Genomic DNA, 18,209 nt, shown 5'->3' with positions numbered 1-18,209 from the left:
TGTATCCTGCTACTTTACCAAATTCATTGATTAGCTCTAGAAGTTTTCTGGTAACATCTGTAGGATTCTCTATGTATAGTATCATGTCATCTGCAAACAGTGACAATTTTACTTCTTCTTTTCCGATTTGGATTCCTTTTATTTCTTTTTCATCTCTGATTGCTGTGGCTAGAACTTCCAAAACTATGTTGAATAATAGTAGTGAGAGTGGCATCCTTGTCTTGTTCCTGATTTTAGAGGAAATGGTTTCAGGTTTTCACCATTGAGAATGATGTTGGCTGTGGGTTTGTCATATATGACCTTTATTATGTTGAGGTAAGTTCCCTCTATGCCTACTTTCTGGAGGCTTTTTATCATAAATCAGTGTTGAATTTGTTTGAAAGCTTTTTCTGCACCTATTGAGATGATCTTATGGTTTTTATCTTTCTATTTGTTAATATGGTGTATCACATTGACTGATTTGCGTATATTGAAGAATCCTTGCATTCCTGGGATAAACCCCACTTGATCATGGTGTACGATCTTTTTAATGTGCTGTTGGATTCTCTTTGCTAGTATTTTGCTGAGGATTTTTGCATCTGTGTTCATCAGTGATATTGGTCGGTAGTTTTCTTTCTTTGTGACGTGTTTGTCTGGTTTTGGTATCAGGGTGATGGTGGCCTCATAGAATGAGTTTGTGAGTGTTTCCCCTCTGCTGTATTTTGGAAGAGTTTGAGAAGGGTAAGTGTTAGCTCTTCTCTAAATGTTTGATAGAATTCACCTGTGAAGCCATCAGGTCCTGGGCTTTTTTCTTGGAAGATTTTTAATCACAGTTTCAACTTCAGTGCTTGTGATTGGTCTGTTTATATTTTCTATTTCTTCCTGGTTCAGTCTTGGAAAGTTGTACTTTTCTAAGAATTTGTCCGTTTCTTCCAGGTTGTCCATTTTATTGGCATATAGTTGCTTGTAGTAATCCCTCATGATTCTTTGTATTTCTGCGGTGTCAGTTGTTACTTCTCCTTTTTCATTTCTAATTCTGTTGATTTGAGTCTTCTCTCTTTTTTTCTTGATGAGTCTGACTAGTGGTTTATCAATTTTGTTTACCTTCTCAAAGAACCAGCTTTTAGTTTTATTGATCTTTGCTATTGTTTCCCTCATTTCTTTTTCATTTATTTCTGATGTGATTTTTATGATTTCTGTCCTTCTGCTAACTTGGGGTGTTTTTTGTTCTTCTTTCTCTAATTGCTTTAGGTGTAAGGTTAGGTTGTTTATTTGAGATTTTTCTTGTTTCTTGAGGTAGGATTATATTGCTATAAACTTCTCTCTTAAATCTGCTTTGCTGCATCCCATAGGTTTTGGGTCATCGTGTTTTCATTGTCATTTGTTTCTAGGTATTTTTTGATTTCCTCTTTGATTTCTTCAGTGATCTCTTGGTTATTTAGTTGTGTAATGTTTAGCCTCCATGTGTTTGTATTTTTTACAGTTTTTTCCTGTAATTTATATCTAGTCTCATAGCATTGTTGTCAGAAAAGATACTTGATATAATTTTAATTGTCCTAAATTTACCAAGGCTTGATTTATGACCAAGATATGATCTATCCTGGAGAATGTTCCATGAGTACTTGAGAAGAAAGGGTAGTCTGTTGTTTTTGGATGGAATGTCCTATAAATATCAACTAAGTCCATCTTGTTTTATGTGTCATTTAAAGCTTGTGTTTCCTTATTTGTTTTCATTTTGGTTGATCTGTCTGTTGGTGAAAGTGGGGTGTTAAAGTACCCTATTATTATTGTGTTACTGTCCATTTCCCCTTTTATGGCTGTTAGCAGTTGCCTTATGTATTGAGGTGCTCCTATGTTAGATGCATAAATATTTACAATTGTTATATCTTCTTCTTGGATTGATCCCTTGATCATTATGTAGTGTCCTTCTTTTTCTCTTGTAATAGTCTTTATTTTAAAGTCTATTTTGTCTGATATGAGAATTGCTACTCCAGCTTTCTTTTGATTTCCATTTGCATGGAATATCTTTTTCATCCCCTCACTTTCAGTCTGTATGTGTCGCTAGCTCTGAAGTGGGTCTCTTGCAGACAGCATATATACAGGTCGTGTTTTTGTATCCATTCAGCCAGTCTATATGTTTTGGTTAGAGCATTTAATCTATTTACATTTAAGGTACTTATCGATATGTATGTTCCTATTACCATTTTCTTAATTGTTTTGGGTTTGTTTTTTGTAGGCCTTTTCTTTCTCTTGTGTTTCCTGCCTAGACAAGGAGCTTTAGCGTTTGTTGTAAATCTGGTTTGGTGGTGCTGAATTCTCTTAGCTTTTGCTTGTCTGTAAAGGTTTTAATTTCTCCATTGAATCTGAATGAGATCCTCGCTGGGTAGAGTAATACTGGTTGTAGGTTTTTCCCTTTAATCTCTTTCAATATGTCCTGCCACTCCCTTCTGGCTTGCAGAGTTTCTGCTGAAAGATCAGCTGTTAACCTTATGGGGATTCCCTTGTATGTTAATTGTTGCTTTTCCTTGCTGCTTTTAATATTTTTTCTTTGTATTTAATTTTTGATAGTTTGATTAATATGTGTGTTGGTATGTTTATCCTTGGATTTATCCTGTATGGGACTCTCTGTGCTTCCTGGACTTGATTGCCTATTTCCTTTCCCTTGTTAGGGAAGTTTTCACCTATAATCCCTTCAAATATTTTCTCAGGCCCTTTCTTTTTCTCTTCGTCTTCTGGGACCCCTATTATTCGAATGTTGGTGTGTTTAATGTTGTCCCAGAGGTCTCTGAGATTGTCCTCAATTCCTTTCATTCTTTTTACTTTCTTCTGCTCTGTGGTAGTTTTTTCCACTGTTTTATCTTCCAGGTCACTTATACATTCTTCTGCCTCCGTTATTCTGCTATTGATTCCTTCTAGAGAATTTTTTATTTCATTTATTGTGGTGTTCATCATTGTTTGTTTGCTCTTTAGTTCTTCTAGGTCCTTGTTAAACATTTCTTTTATTTTCTCCATTCTATTTCTAAGATTTTGTGTCATCTTTACTATCATTACTCTGTATTCTTTTTCAGGTAGACTGCCTATTTCCTCTTCATTTGTTTGGTCTGGTGGGTTTTTAGTTTGCTCCTTCATCTGCTGAATATTTCTCTCTTCCCATTTTGCTTAACTTACTGTGTTTGGGGTCTCCTTTTCGCAGGCTGCAGGTTTGTAGTTCCCATTGTTTCTGGTGTCTGCCCACAGTGGGTAAGGTTGGTTCAGTGGGTTGTGTAGGCTTCCTGATGGAGGGGACTGGTGCCTGTGTTCTGGTGGGTGGCACTGGATCTTGTCTTTCTGGTGGGCAGGACCGTGTCCGGTGGTGTGTTTTGGGTGTCTGTGAACTTAGTATGATTTTAGGCAGCTTCTCTGCTAATGCGTGGGGTTGTGTTCCTATCTTGCTAGTTGTTTGGCATAGACCATCCAGCACTGTAGCTTGCTGGCCGATGGGTGGAGCTGGGTCTTAGCATTGAGACGGAGATCTTGGGAGAACTCTCGCCAATTGATATTACATGTGGCTGGAGGTCTCTGGGGCCCACTGTCCTGAACTCGGCTCTCCCACCTCAGAGGCTCATGCCTGACACCAGTCCAGAGCACCAAGACCCTGTCAGCCACACGGCCAGGTATGTGGGGATTTTTTTGCCTTTTGGGAAGTCTGAGGTCTTCTGCCAGTGTTCAGTAGGTGTTCTGTAGGAGCTGTCCCACATGTAGATGTATTTTTGATGTATTTGTGGGGAGGATGGTGATCTCCACGTCTTACTCCTCCACCATCTTGAAGGTCCACTGCCCCTCCAAACACCTTTTAAGATTGCTGTAAGACTCTTGTAACATACTAAAAGTAGGAAAGAATGCCCACTTTATTTTGTCAGATGAAGAAATTAAAACTCAGCAACATTATGTGGCTTTTCCAAGGGGATAAAATGGGAATGACCATCTCCCTCCATTCTGTGATGCCTCCCTCAAGGGGATGAAGCCAGGCATAGGCTGTATAGTATAGAGTTTGTTTGAGTGGTCATGATTTTGATATTTTTACACTTTTGGGGGTATTTCTTTTAATGCGGGGACAATTTTCTCTGAGGAGTGAAAGGAAAGCTATCCTTCTTAGACCTTAGATGGAGCACAATGGCTTGGGTAATAATCTCATTCTTCACAGTATTCACATCCAGAAGGCAGTGATACATCATTTTTTCTCAGGTAATTACCTAAAAGAATATCTGGGAAGATTAAATGAGATACTATTTATTGTTCTCTGACTACCTGGCATATGGTAAGTGCTTAGTTAGTATGAGTGCTATCTTGCTCAGGAATGACAGTGATAAAAGTGAAAGTAATTTGCAGAGGAAGCACAAACTTTCAATCCAAATAAAAATAAGCAACAGATATTTTGAATATAACTGAGTGGTCATTTGGAATATCTGAGTGGAGTCAGGAACTAACGAATATAGTGCATACCTTTACAAATGGTGAGATGGAGGTCAGAAGCTGCCAGTCTCAGGGTTATTGGGAGTCCTACATGGGTAATGGTGTCACGGTGTGCTTGTGTCATTCAGGTGACAGAATGTGCCATGAATCATTTTCCATGCATCAGTCATTCATCCATTTTGCTTCCCTTGTTTTGACAGGTGAAACACCATTTCAAAATGGCATTCATGGAGAACAGCACTGAAGTGCATGAGTTTAGACTCTTGGGACTCATTGATATCCCAACACTGCAAGTCCCCCTCTTCATAATATTCACTCTCATATATCTCATCACTCTCATTGGAAATCTTGGGATGATCACGTGGGTTCTGTTGGACTCTCGTCTCCACACTCCCACGTATTTTTTCCTCAGTAACCTCTCTCTGGTGGATTGTGTTTACTCCTCAACTGTTACTCCCAAGGTGATGGCTGGGTTTTTCACAGGGGATAAAGTCATCTCCTATGGGGGATGTGTTGTTCAGATGTTCTTCTTTGTGGCTTTGCCAGTGTAGACTGTTTTCTACTAGCAGTCATGGCTCATGATCGGCATGCAGCGGTGTGTAAGCCCTTGCATTACACCACCACTGTGACCACCAGTGTGTGTGCTCAAAGGGCCATAGGCTGCTGTGTCTGGGGCTTTGCTCAATCTGTCATCCACACTGGATTCACCTTCTGCCTCTCCTTCTGCCATTCCAATATGGTCCATCACTTCTTCTGTGATATTCCCCCAATCCTGGCCCTTTCCAGCTCTGATATCTACATAAATGAGATTGTGCTCTTTACCTTAGCAGCTTTCAATGTCTTTTTTGCCCTTATAGTTAACTTGACTTCCTATCTGTTCATATTCATTGCCATCCTGAGAATGCGCTCAGCAGACGGAAGGAAGAAAGTCTTTTCCACCTGCACTTCTCACCTCACTGCTGTCACCATATTCTATGGAACTGTCATCTTCATGTACTTACAACCCAGTTCTAGTCATTCTATGGGCAATGACCAAATGGCATCTGTTGAACCCTATAGTCTAAGGAATAAAGAGGTTAGTAATGCTTTCAGGAGAGCCATTGAGAAGATGAAGATTCTGTTCAGCACATAGATTTAATTAGAGAGATTATACAGTCTGTATAGCTAATCAGTTATCTATTGCTTTGTAGCAAACTACCACAAAACTTAGTGGCTTAAAACAACATTTTATATTTCTCATAATTCTATGGTTGGCAGGGCAGTTACTTTGCTGCTTTCACATGGACTCACTCATGAGGTTGCCTATCTTCTGCATAGTCAGTTGGGCTGAAAGCTTAAAGATGGCCTTACATTCCTGGATGTTGATTCTGGCTACTCTCGACCTCTTCTCCACATGGTCTTTGATCCTCCAGAGGCTGGACAAGCTTTCTTTCATAATATTTTCAGGCCAGCATTCTCACAGTGTGAAAGTAAAAATAAAAGGCTCTTGAAGTCCAGACTCCCAACTCACAACATTTTTTTTTCTTCCATAAAAGATTGGCATCGAAATAAAGGTATAAATTTGAAAGTTATCAGCATGTAGAGGGTATTTAAGTCCTGAGAATGAATGAGATCTGTAAGAAGACTTAGGTAGAGAGAAGGGAAGTGGTTTAAGGACTAAGACCTGGGTAACTGTCTCAATAAAAGGTCAGAGAGAGGAGCTGCCAGCAAAGGTGAGTGGTGTCCTGTAAACCAAGTGATGTGAAATGTTTCAAGAGGGAATGTCTGTGTCAAAGGTGCTGGTACGTTAAGTAATATCAAGATTAAGAACTGATGATAAGCTTTAGTGATATGAAGTTGATGAATGACTTTGAGTAGTTTTAGATCAATGGTTGGGGTAAAAATTTTTTAAATGTATACTCTACAATCTAGTCCCTAATTATTCATTGTTTTAGTTACTAAATGTTTTCCCAACCTGCATAATACAGTAAATATATGTTGTGCTTTTCTTAGAGCAGCTAGGGAAATATGACTTTGATACCCTCAACTTTTGAAAGAAAGCAGGTACCTAAAGATCTGTTGTATTGAATACTTACTTTGCAACAATTTATAGTTCTGGGCTTTACTTTCCCTTCATTGTTTCTGAATATAAGATTGTGTGTAATTAGTTCTTTGGGAGAATGAAGAGAAAGAGTGATTTATGTTACTTTTGGGGAAAGCAGTGTACAGACAGGAAAATAAAATGCTTAAGAAATGGTGTGACGCTTGAGGTGATGAAGTGAGATAAAGGCAGGGATTTGGAACAAGAATTGAGAGAAAAGTAGAAAACTTAAATAAACACAATATATACTCAAAGATGTCTCAAAATATTTGCAATGATACTGAGCTTCCTGTCGCTTGTTGCTACTTAATTTAACAGCTAAAAGAAAGACTGGAGAGGGGAGGGATAAATTAGGAGTTTGGGAATGACATATACACACTACTATATATAAAATAATTAATCAACAAGGACCTATTGTATAGCACAGGGAAATATACTCAATATTCTATAATAACCTAAATGGGAAAAGAATCTGAAAAAGAATAGATATATGTCAATCACAATCTTCCAATTTATCCTCCTCCCTTCCCCCCCGGTAACCATAAGTTTATTTTCTACATCTGTAACTCTATTTCGGTTTTGTAGATAAGTTCATTCGTAGCCTTTTTTCACACTGCTATATATAAAATAGATAACTAATAAGGACCTACTGTATAGCACAGGGAACTCTACTCAATACTCTGTAATGACCTATATGGGAAAAGAATCTAAAAAAAAGAGTGGATTTATGTATTTGTATAACAGATTCACTTTGCTGTGCACCTGAAACTAATACAACATTGCAAGTCAATTAAACCCTGATAAAAATTTTTTAAAATAAAAAGAGATTACCAAAAAAAAAAAAGAGTATATATATGTATAGCTAAGTCACCTTGCTGTACACCTGAAACTAACGCAACATTGTAAATCAACTATACTCCAATATAAAATAAAAATTAAAAAAAAAAAACCTACTCTTTTGATTTGAAGTGATCAATTTGGTTTTACCCAGGAACCCCAAAACACTCCATCTATGGACCCTAATAAATGCATGTGCCCCATGTTCTGTCATTCCCTCTGTCTGCACTCTGGCTTGGCCTCCCTGTGTGACCCCTGGAGGCATGCTGTATACTTCTTCCACGACCTGTGAGTAATAAACTTCTCTCTTTCAATTTCTCTCGTGGTCTGTTGTTGAACTGTAGCTCACTACCTGGCACCCTTTGCTCCACTTAACAAATGTTAATTTAACAAAGTCATAACAACCAGAAAGGCCAAGGGCAGGAGACAATCAGTGTTTTAAATTTAGCTCAAACAGTGCAGCTGAGAGTGAATTCAAACTTCCTCCACCTTTTTGTTTTATTCAGTCCCAAAGGGATTGGGCAATGCTCACCCACATTGAGGTGCTTCACTCAGTTCACTAATTCACATGCTGATCTCTTCCAAAAACACCTTCACAGATCCCCTCAGAAATAGTGTTTAACCACATATCTGGACATCCCCTTACTTACTCAAGTTGACACATAAAATTACCCATCACAGAAGGGCTTGCTATTTTCATTTTGTTATTATTTTCTGTCCCTCTTGTAGCTATTATTCCCCTCTTTTACTCTCTTGGTGCCTTTCTCTGTGTTTTGTTGATCTTGATTTTTAGTGATATGCTTTGATTCCTTTCTCATTTTCTTTTGTGTATCTTCTATTGGTACTTCTTTGTGATTATCATGGGGCTTGCAAAAAACACCTTATAGTTATAACAGTCTATTTTAAACTGATAACAACTTAACTTTCTATGATATACAAAAACTCTAATCCTTTATACCTCCCCTCCCCTTTACGTTATGGATATCACAAATTATATTGTTTTATATTTTTTATCCCTTAATATAGTTTTACAGCTATAGATATCTGTTTATCCTTTAAATGCTATACTAGAATTCAAAGTGATTTACAAACCACAATTACAGTTTGCTGGATTCTATATTTGTCTGTATATTTACCTTTGCCAGTGAGCTTTACATTTTCATACGCTTTTGGGTTACTGTTGAATGTCCTTTCATTTCAATTGGGGCTTCCTTTAGCATTTCTTTTTTTTTTTTTTTAACATCTTTATTGGACTATAATTGCTTTACAGTGGTGTGTTAGTTTCTGCTTTATAACAAAGTGAATCAGTTATACATATACATATGTCCCCATATCTCTTCCCTCTTGCATCTCCCTGCCTCCCACCCTCCCTATCCCACCCCTCTAGGTGGTTCCAAAGCACCGAGCTGATCTCCCTGTGCTATGCAACTCCTTTAGCATTTCTTGATAGGCAGGTCTAGTGATGATGAACTTCTTCAGCTTTTTATTAAAATTGAACTATAATTGACATACGTATATTAGATTCAGGTGTACAACATAGGGATTTGACATTTGTATACACTATGAGATGATGACGCTGATAAGTAGAGTTACCATCTGTCACCGTTTAAAGTTATTGCAATATTATTGGCTATATTCCCTATTTTATGTAGTACATCACCATTACTTATTTATTTATAACTGATGAGCACCTCTTAATCTCCTTTCCATATTTTGCACATCCCCCACCCTCTCTTCCCTGGCAGCCATGTTTTTCTCTGTACCTATGAATCTCTTTCTGCTTTTTTTGTTCATTTTTTTTGGTTTGTTTTTAGATTCCACAATAAATGAAATGATAAGGTATTTGTCTTTCTCTGTCTGACTTACTTCACTTAGTCTAATACCCTTCAGGTCCATCCACATTGTCACAAATGGCAAGATTCCATTTGTTTTTATGGCTGAGTAATATAAATTGTATATCTACACCACACCTTCTTTATCCATTCATCTATCTGTGGACAATTTGGTTGTTTCCATATCTTGTCTATTGTAAATATAATGCTGTGATGAACATAGGGATGCATGTACCTTTTTGAATGTGTTTTTGTTTTCCTTGGGTAAATTCTCAGAAGTAGAATTGCTGAATTGTATGGTAGTTCTATTTTTAATTTTTTGAGAAAATTCCATATTGTTTTCTATAGTGGCTACACCAATTTACATTCTCACCAACAGTGCAGGAGTGTTCCTTTATCTCCACATCCTTGTCAACATTTGTTATTTGTTGTCTTTTTGATAATAGCCATTCTGATAGATGTGAGGTGATATCTCACTGTGGTTTTGATTTACATTCCCCTGATGATTAGTGATGAGCATTTTTTCATATGCCTGTTGGCCATCTGTATGTATTCTTCAGGAAAATGTCTGTTCAGGTTCTCTTCCCATTTTTAATCAGTGTTTTTGTTGTTGTTGTTGTTGAGTTGTATGAGCTCTTTGTATATATTGGATATCAACCCCTTATTGAATATATCATTTGTAAATATCTTCTTCCATTCACTAGGTGGCTTTTTTTGTTTTGTTGATAGTTTCCTTTGCTGTGTAAAATCTTTTTAGTTTGATGTAGTCTCATTTGTTTATTTTTGCTTTGGTCTCCCTTGCTTGACTAGACATATCCAAAAAAAAAAAATTAATAAGACCAATGTCAAAGAGCTTACTTCCTATGTTTTTTTCTAGATGTTTTATGGTTTCAGGTCTTACTAAAATTTTAGTGTGGGAATTATTTCAGATTTACACAAAAATTTCAAAGATAGTATTGAGAATTCCTATATCCACTCACCCAGTTCACTTTACATGTAAAGTTTCATTATCTTATGTTACTGTGGTTCATTTTTCAAAACAAAGAATCCAACTTTGGTACTTTGTGGTTAACTGAAAAGTCCAGAGTTTATAACAATTTCACTAGTTTTTCCACTATATAATGTTTCTTTGTTTCAGGATCCAATCCTGAACATCAGAAACAAAGTAGTTGTTTTGAAGGCTATGAGGTAATAGTGTGTTACCAACAATGTGTAACTTGCACAGCCACTATTAAGATAAAAGAGAAAGATATGGGGTATGGAGGAAAATAAATGAAGCAGGCTAGAGTCATAGCTAGAAAAAAATCTGGGGTGTGATGATCAGAATATGGGAGAAAATTGATAAGAAACCTCTAGGTTGTTGAAGGAATTGCATTGCTAAGAAAGCTATGCTTTCACTTAGAAAGACTTTGAGCATTAGATTACCTCTGAAAAGTCCAAACTGCATGGATGGAAGTAAGCCACAAAACAATATTCCTCAAGGAGAAAAGACTTCAATACCACTTCAGAAGTCATCATAAAAAAAGAATTCAGAAAGCAACATCCAAAAGATTGAATGAGATGCTAAGAAAAATAATGAAAAATGGAGTTCTTAACCAAGAGACATATCAAGATGTAATGAAGAATTGTCTATCATTCTCAGGGTTGGCAGGGGGCAGTCTTTGTGATGCCAACTCAGCAAAATTTCAGAATTGGCTAACATGTCTTCCATTATTCTCTTTTATGAATGAGGGTTTTCCCCCTTATTATCATTACCCGGCTTCAACATTATATATTGGATGTGTATATGGGATGAGCTAAGTTTTCTTTTTAGTTCACAAGTTGTTGGATGAGAAAGAACCACACTGGACTGGATGGAGATGACAAAGTTTTCACTTAGATATACTGATAATTGAGCTCCTACCATTAGCTCGAAATTTAAGTTGTCCCCTGCCAGAAATTTGGATTGGAACTCTAGTGCGTCTTTGTCTCCTCAAAATTCAGAATTCTCCAGTCCAGCCCTCTAGCATCTTATTACCTTCAAAATATGACTGTGTCCTGTGAGTGAGATTGTCCTTGTCTTGAGACAGTCTCCTCCAGCAGTTATTTGTTTCCTTTGTATAAAAAGACTTCAGGGCATTTTACTCTACCTTTTAGAAGAGTCTGGCCCAATTCTTCAGCCTCAAGCAATCCAAAACATGAAGACTACCAGTAATGTATGAAGATTCTGTCAGGAACACTCACCTCTGTTGTAGACAGCACTAAGGGTTGGCAGTGACATGAAAGAATTGAGATTATCATGTATCACCAGTGGGATTGCAAAATGATGCATCACTTTTAAAAACCAGTTGGCAGTATCTTATAAAGCTAAACATAAACTTTACCATTATCAGTCAACAATTCCACTTCAAGGTGTTTACTCAAGTGAAATGCAAACCTATGTTCATACACAAGCCTGTAGGCAGATGTTTATAGCAGATTTAATTGTAATCAATAAAAACTAGAAATAAACAACCTGGTTAGATCCATGTAATAAAATAGGATTTGATAATAAAAAGGAACAAGCTGCTGATGCACGCAACAAATGGATGAATGTCATGTGTATTATGCTAAATGAAAATAACCAGACTCAAAAAGCTACATACTGCATGGTTTCATTTATATGACATTTCTTGCAAAGGAAAAGTCATAAGGACAAATATAGTCTCTGGGGCATGCCAGGAAATTTTCTCTGCAAAAGAACACAGGAAAATTTGGGGGGTATATAGGACTGTTCTTTATTTTGATTGCATTGGTGGTTACATTATTATATACATTTGTCCAAACTCTCAGAACTGTACACTAAAATGCATAAAATTTACTGTAAATAAAACATACTGAAACTGGAAAAAAAGGAAGAAACAACAACAAAATAATGTAAACACATCTCTGTGCTATCTCAATAAGCCAAGTTGCGTCTTCACATGCAGTTTAATTGCTTCTTCCTGAAGTAAGTGAGCAGGACCTTTATTTTTCCTCATGGGGGCTTATTCGCCTGAGATCTCCAGGCCTCTAAAATTCCCTCCTGGTTCCCATTCATTAGCTTCCGAAATCCCCAAATAGTTCTTCTCTTTGACGTCATTTTAGCAGTGACAGACTATATACAGAGCCTCTTTGGTAATTTATTTACTCATCTGAATGTGAATAATTGTTAGTACACATGCTGATCTTTCCTCAAACTAAGGATTATCTGTGAGTTTGCAACCATTGACAGGAAAAATCGTCAAGATAAAAATTATATTGAATGCAGACAAAATGGAGATTTACTGACTTGTTTTATAGACCTTATTTCAATAGCTATTCACAGCCACGATTCTGTGAATTAGGCTATGTTAATAATATTATGTCTATTTCACAAATAAGGAAATTAAGATTGTCGTAAGGTAAGTAACAACTACAAGGGCACCTTTTTTTTTTTTAGAAAAGAGACTCTGAATCTCATTTCTTTCTCCTCAACTCTTTTTTTTTTTTTAATTTTATTTATTTAGTTATTTATTTTTGGCTGTGTTGGGTCTTCGTTTCTGTGCAAGGGCTTTCTCTAGTTGCGGCAAGCGGGGGCCACTCTTCATCGCGGTGCGCGGGCCTCTCACTATCGCGGCCTCTCTTGTTGCGGAGCACAGGCTCCAGACGCGCAGGCTCAGTAATTGTGGCTCACGGGCCTAGTTGCTCCGCGGCACGTGGGATCTTCCCAGACCAGGGCTCGAACCCGTGTCCCCTGCATTGGCAGGCAGATTCTCAACCACTGCGCCACCAGGGAAGCCCCCAAGGGCACCTTTTGATTAGTGTTCCAAGAGAGTTTCTCCAACAGGATTTATACATTCTTCTCTGAGAGAGTTTCAAATCCGACTAAAAATTTAGGATTTCCAGCACCTTGATTTCAAATAACAGGTAAGATTCTATATTCTATACACATTTTGAGTGAGAAGTGGAGTACTTGTAAAAGCAGTAGTGAAATTGACTATGAGTTATATGGGCTCAAAATAGAATGTCATAAACATTTTTCTGAAACAACTGGGATCAAGCCCAATTACAAGCTTGATCAAGCCCAATGCTTCCCTTAGTAGGAAGTTCAGTGATACTCATGAAACACTATGCTATGTTCCCAAAGAGGATGGGCAAAAACATTAGATGATGCTCTGAGTAGGTAGCAATTTCATTTGGTTTATTATCTTCCCCTGTTACCATAGGGGACACTCACAGCAAAAGTCTGAACTGACAGTTGTTTAGATTCCAGAAGGGAATCTCATGAGATTATGTAGATTTGTATCCCATTCACTATTATTTACCTCATAATTCCACCCTTTTCATGACATCTATAAAAGCTGACAAAGCAGTCATTCAGAAAATAGATTGTAAAATCAATCATATATACATTTGAATCTTGAACCTACTTCATATTAGACATGTAATTTAGGAAGTAACTCCTCAAATTCTCAGTTTTTTTATCTGTAAAATATTGGTAATAGCACTTTTAATGGAAAGATTAAATGAAACATATCTATATCTGCATATATAATTCTCTTATTAGTGGTCATAGAACACAGAATATGCTATTAAAAAGCTATGTTATCATGTTTGTCAGAAATTTGTAAACAGAAATGCCTTTAGAGACTAGGAATGTAAAGTGAAGTTGCAACATGGCCAGGAGGAAGATTGCAGAGAAAAGTAGCTGCCAGACAATGGATGTCCTGCCAAAGGACCTCCTACACTGTTGGTGGGAATGTAAACTGGTACAGCCGCTATGGAGAACAGAATGGAGGTTCCTTAAAAAACTAAAAATAGAGCTACCATATGATACAGCAATCTCACCCCTGGGCATATATTAGAAGAAAACTATGGTTCAGAAGGATACATGCACCCCAATGTTCATAGCATCACTGTTTACAATAGCCAAGACACGGAAGCCACCTAAATGATGTCCATTGATGAATGGATAAAGAGGATGTGGTACATATTATATACAATGGAATATTAGCCATTCAAAAGAATGAAATAATGTCATTTGCAGCAACATGGATGGACCTAGAGATTATCATACTAAGTGAAATAAGACAGAGAAAGACAAATATGATATTGCTTATATGCGGAATCTAAAAAAATGATACAAATGAACTAATTTACAAAACAGACTCACAGACTTCAAATACAAACTTATGGTTACCAAAGGGGAAGCTGGGGGTGGGGGGAGAGGGATAAATTGGGAGTTTGGGATTGACATATACACACTACTACATTTAAAATAGGTAACCAACAAGGACCTACTGTATAGCACAGGGAACTCTGCTCAATATTCTGTAATAGCCTGAATGTGAAAAGAATTTGAAAAAGAATAGATATATTTATACATATAAATAAATCAGCTTGCTGTACACCTGAAACAAACACAACATTGTAAATCAACTGTAGTCCAATATAAAATGAAAATTTTAAAAAATAGGCAATTGACTTTTCAAAAATCTTCCCAATGCTGACTGGATATCACATGGGCTTTTACTATTCTCTATCAAAGACTAGTTTTACTTTGTATCGTAAACACTGGACTATAGCTGCATCTGAGACAAATGTGAAAGATATGTATAACTAGGTAACACTCCTTGTGTATTTCAATAAATCTTTCTAACCCAGAAAATAAATTAAATTAAAAGCACACGCATATCATTAAAAAATAAAAATATGGATCTTGCCAGAGAACAGATGTGCAGGCTAGAATTAAACTCCTGGTCCATGACTTTTCAACCCTCATCTCTGCGATTTAGCTACGGAATGAGAGTAAACTGAGTAAGAATGAGTTTTAGGGAAGGAACTCCTTCAAATACAAATCAGAAGGAAAATTAAGTAAGATAGACTGAATGTCCCTGGATTTTCACATGAAATGGCTGGTATAGAGTGAGATATCCTGGAGGACACAGAAAAGGCTAAATGAACACAATGTGTGAGGAAAGGCAAGTTGAGAAGTGAATGTACTGGACTTCAAACTCACCCACACCTTGAGACCCTACATATCAGTACCCGCCTTTCCTAAATCAAGATGGAGACCATCATTTCATCCTAATAAGAAGATAGCGGGGCTTCCCTGGTGGCGCAGTGGTTAAGAATCCGCCTGCCAATGAAGGAGACACGGGTTCGAGCCCTGGTCTGGGAAGATCCCACATGCCGCGGAGCAACTAAGCCCGTGAGCCACAATCACTGAAGCCCATCCACCCTAGAGCCCGTGCTCCGCAACAAGAGAAGCCACCACAATGAGAAGCCTGCGCACCACAATGAAGAGTAGCCCCCGCTCGCCGCAACTAGAGAAAGCCCGCACGCAGCAACGAAGACCCAACGCAGCCAAAAATAAATAAACAAAATAAAATAAATAAATTAATTAATTAATTAAAAAAAAAAAAAGAAGATAGCAACTCATCAGGATTATGCTGAACACCCAAGTTGTGCTTTTTAAAAAAAATGTATTATCTCATTTAACTATTTATAATAATCCAATTTTAGATGTCCCATTACCATCTTCATCTTGGAGATAGAGAAAACAAGGCTCTCAGAAGTTATTTTAAGAATAATGTCTCCCAGATAGTAAAAGGTGGGACTGCTTTTTGAATGCATATGTACTTCTTTCCAGAGCCCAAGCTCTGCCTTGATCCGAAGCTTGACTCTGTCAGTTGACATTTGTGTAAAGGTCCACAGAACACTTAACCTTTTGTAGGTCTGTTGAGAGGATTAAGCATTTTAAAATATATTAAACATAAATGTGTACTTGGAATGAGAACTGTGTAAATGTAAGCTGTTAACAGACTCATGTGATCTGATTTGGGAGACGTATGTATGGCAAATATGTGACCTTAGACAAATCATAACCTCTTTCTGCACTTTAGTTTGTTCATTTGCACAAGTGGGAAGTTGGCCATGTAATCTGTATGGATCTTTCAGCTTCAACAGTATGTAACTATAAGATAATCTATTTACTATGTTTTTTGGTTCAAATCTATGCTTTAAATCAGAGAATCATGAAGAATAATTTATTGCCGTAATATTATGGTAAAATAAACAGGGTGTTTTTATATTAAAATTTGAGTGAAATCTCTTTGCTGTTTACCAAATATTCCTTGCTTTCTCATTACTACAGAGAATTTAGAAATTCTCATGGAGAATGGTACAGAGGTGACGGATTTCATCCTGGTGGGTCTAACCAATGTCCCAGAACTTCAGATTCCTCTCTTTATTGTGTTCACCCTCATTTTCCTCATCAGCGCTTTTGGAAACCTGGGGATGATCACGTTGATCCTGTTGGACTCCCGTCTCCACACCCCAATGTACTTTTTCATCATTAATCTGTCTTTGGTGGACTTTGGCTACTCCTCAGCTGTCACACCTAAAGTGATGGCTGGGTTCCTTAGAGGAGACAAGATCATCTCCTACAATGCATGTGCTGCTCAGATGTTCTTATTTGCAGCCTTTGCCAGTGTGGAGAATTTCCTCTTAGCCTCAATGGCCTATGACCGCTATGCAGCAGTATGTAAACCCCTCCATTACACCATCACCATGACGACAAGTGTGTGTACATGTCTGGCCATAGGCTCCTATGCATGTGGTATCTTGAATGCTTCCATCCATGTTGGAGGTACATTCAGCCTTTCTTTCTGTAAGTCCAATGTGGTCCATCACTTTTTCTGTGACATTCCAGCTGTCATGGCTCTCTCTTGCTCGGATAAACACATTAGTGAGGTGGTTCTTGTTTTAATTTCAAGCTTTAATGTCTTTTTTGCTCTTCTGGTAATGTTGATTTCCTACCTTTTCATATCGATCACCGTCTTGAAGATGCACTCAGCTAAGGGATACCAAAAATGTTTGTCCACCTGCGCTAGTCACCTTTCTGTAGTCTCCATCTTCTATGGGACAGTCATCTTTATGTACTTACAACCCAGCTCCAATCATTCCATGGACACAGACAAAGTGGCATCTGTGTTCTATGCTATGGTCATTCCCATGCTGAACCCTATAGTCTACAGCCTGAGAAACAAAGAGGTTAAAAGTGCATTCAAGAAGGTTTTGGGGAACGCAAAATTCTCTCTAGCCTTTGGATTTTAATGTTGTGTGATGTACAATAATCTAGTTTCATTTCTCTTAGGTCATCCCATTCTCTTTTTTAGCCCTAAAATGCATTTAATCCTAAAGTTATATCCATACCACTTCAAAATATGTTATTTAGGGATAATAAAATATGTCCAGAAATGTAATACTTGGACTAGTATGGTTCAAGGAAAGAATAAGATGTTTTGCGTCCTGCTTCTCAGAAACATTACTCATGGCATTTGATTTATTCACTTGTTACACAGGCATTTTCTCTACCACATGCCAGGGGAAACATACATGTAAATCAGTGGGACAAACAAGGCTATGAACAGAAACACATACGTGTGCTCTATGTGGACATGTGGTCACATACACATGACAGTGGTATAAATGTAAGCAATACATAAAGTGTAGGTAGTTTTAATAAAATAATTTAAGATAACTTTTGGGTTATTAGAATATAAATTTATGTCGAATCTTATTTATTTAGTTGATTATCTCTTCTAAGAGTCTTAATTAGAAAAAATATTATGTAATTCTAAATGACAGTATGTGCTTTATTGGTGCACATTACGGAAAGACACATAAATATTACTTTTAAATGGAGTTATGTTTCTGTCTTGACTGAGTCATTTTGTAGAACCAAATGTTCACATTAAATTTTTTGAAAGGATGAAAGAGCTAGAATAGAAAAAAAATGGAGGAAAATAAGAGCATTTCAATTTTTCATATATGACTTTTGAACCAGACACCCTTTTAGGTATGAAGGCTAGAGTTGTGAAAAAAGCAGATAAAGTCAGTAATACTCTCATGGGGTTTACATTCTAATTGGGGGAAAATACTTACAAGTGAACATATAAATATACAATGCTTTGTTATAAAGCAGAAACTAACACACCATTGTAAAGCAATTATACTCCAATAAAGATGTTAAAAAAAAAAAGTCC

The 18,209-nt window shown here is 37.1% G+C and overlaps 2 protein-coding genes across 2 annotated transcripts; both read left to right on the top strand.

Moving 5' to 3' along the window:
* Positions 1–4,649: 4,649 nt before the first annotated feature.
* Positions 4,650–5,563, top strand: LOC133099622 (olfactory receptor 5B12-like). The gene is given in 2 exon segments (XM_061203386.1): positions 4,650–4,965; positions 4,968–5,563. Coding segments are annotated over 2 exon segments (912 nt in total).
* A 10,769-nt stretch (positions 5,564–16,332) lies between these two features.
* LOC133099621 (olfactory receptor 5B2-like) lies at positions 16,333–17,277 on the top strand. The gene has a single exon (XM_061203385.1). It carries the CDS (start codon positions 16,333–16,335, stop codon positions 17,275–17,277), a length of 945 nt encoding a protein of 314 aa, XP_061059368.1.
* The last annotated feature ends 932 nt before the right edge of the window (positions 17,278–18,209 follow it).

The sequence above is a fragment of the Eubalaena glacialis genome, chromosome 10 (assembly GCF_028564815.1).
Source record: "Eubalaena glacialis isolate mEubGla1 chromosome 10, mEubGla1.1.hap2.+ XY, whole genome shotgun sequence".
In the NCBI taxonomy this organism is placed as follows: Eukaryota; Metazoa; Chordata; class Mammalia; order Artiodactyla; family Balaenidae; genus Eubalaena; species Eubalaena glacialis.
Note: the sequence above shows the minus strand (reverse complement) of the source record. Positions and strands in the feature narration are given on the sequence as shown.

Bases quoted from the DNA above. Each gene is read 5' to 3' on its own strand.
- LOC133099621 (XM_061203385.1), top strand. From the start codon at position 16,333: ATGGAGAATGGTACAGAGGTGACGGATTTCATCCTGGTGGGTCTAACC.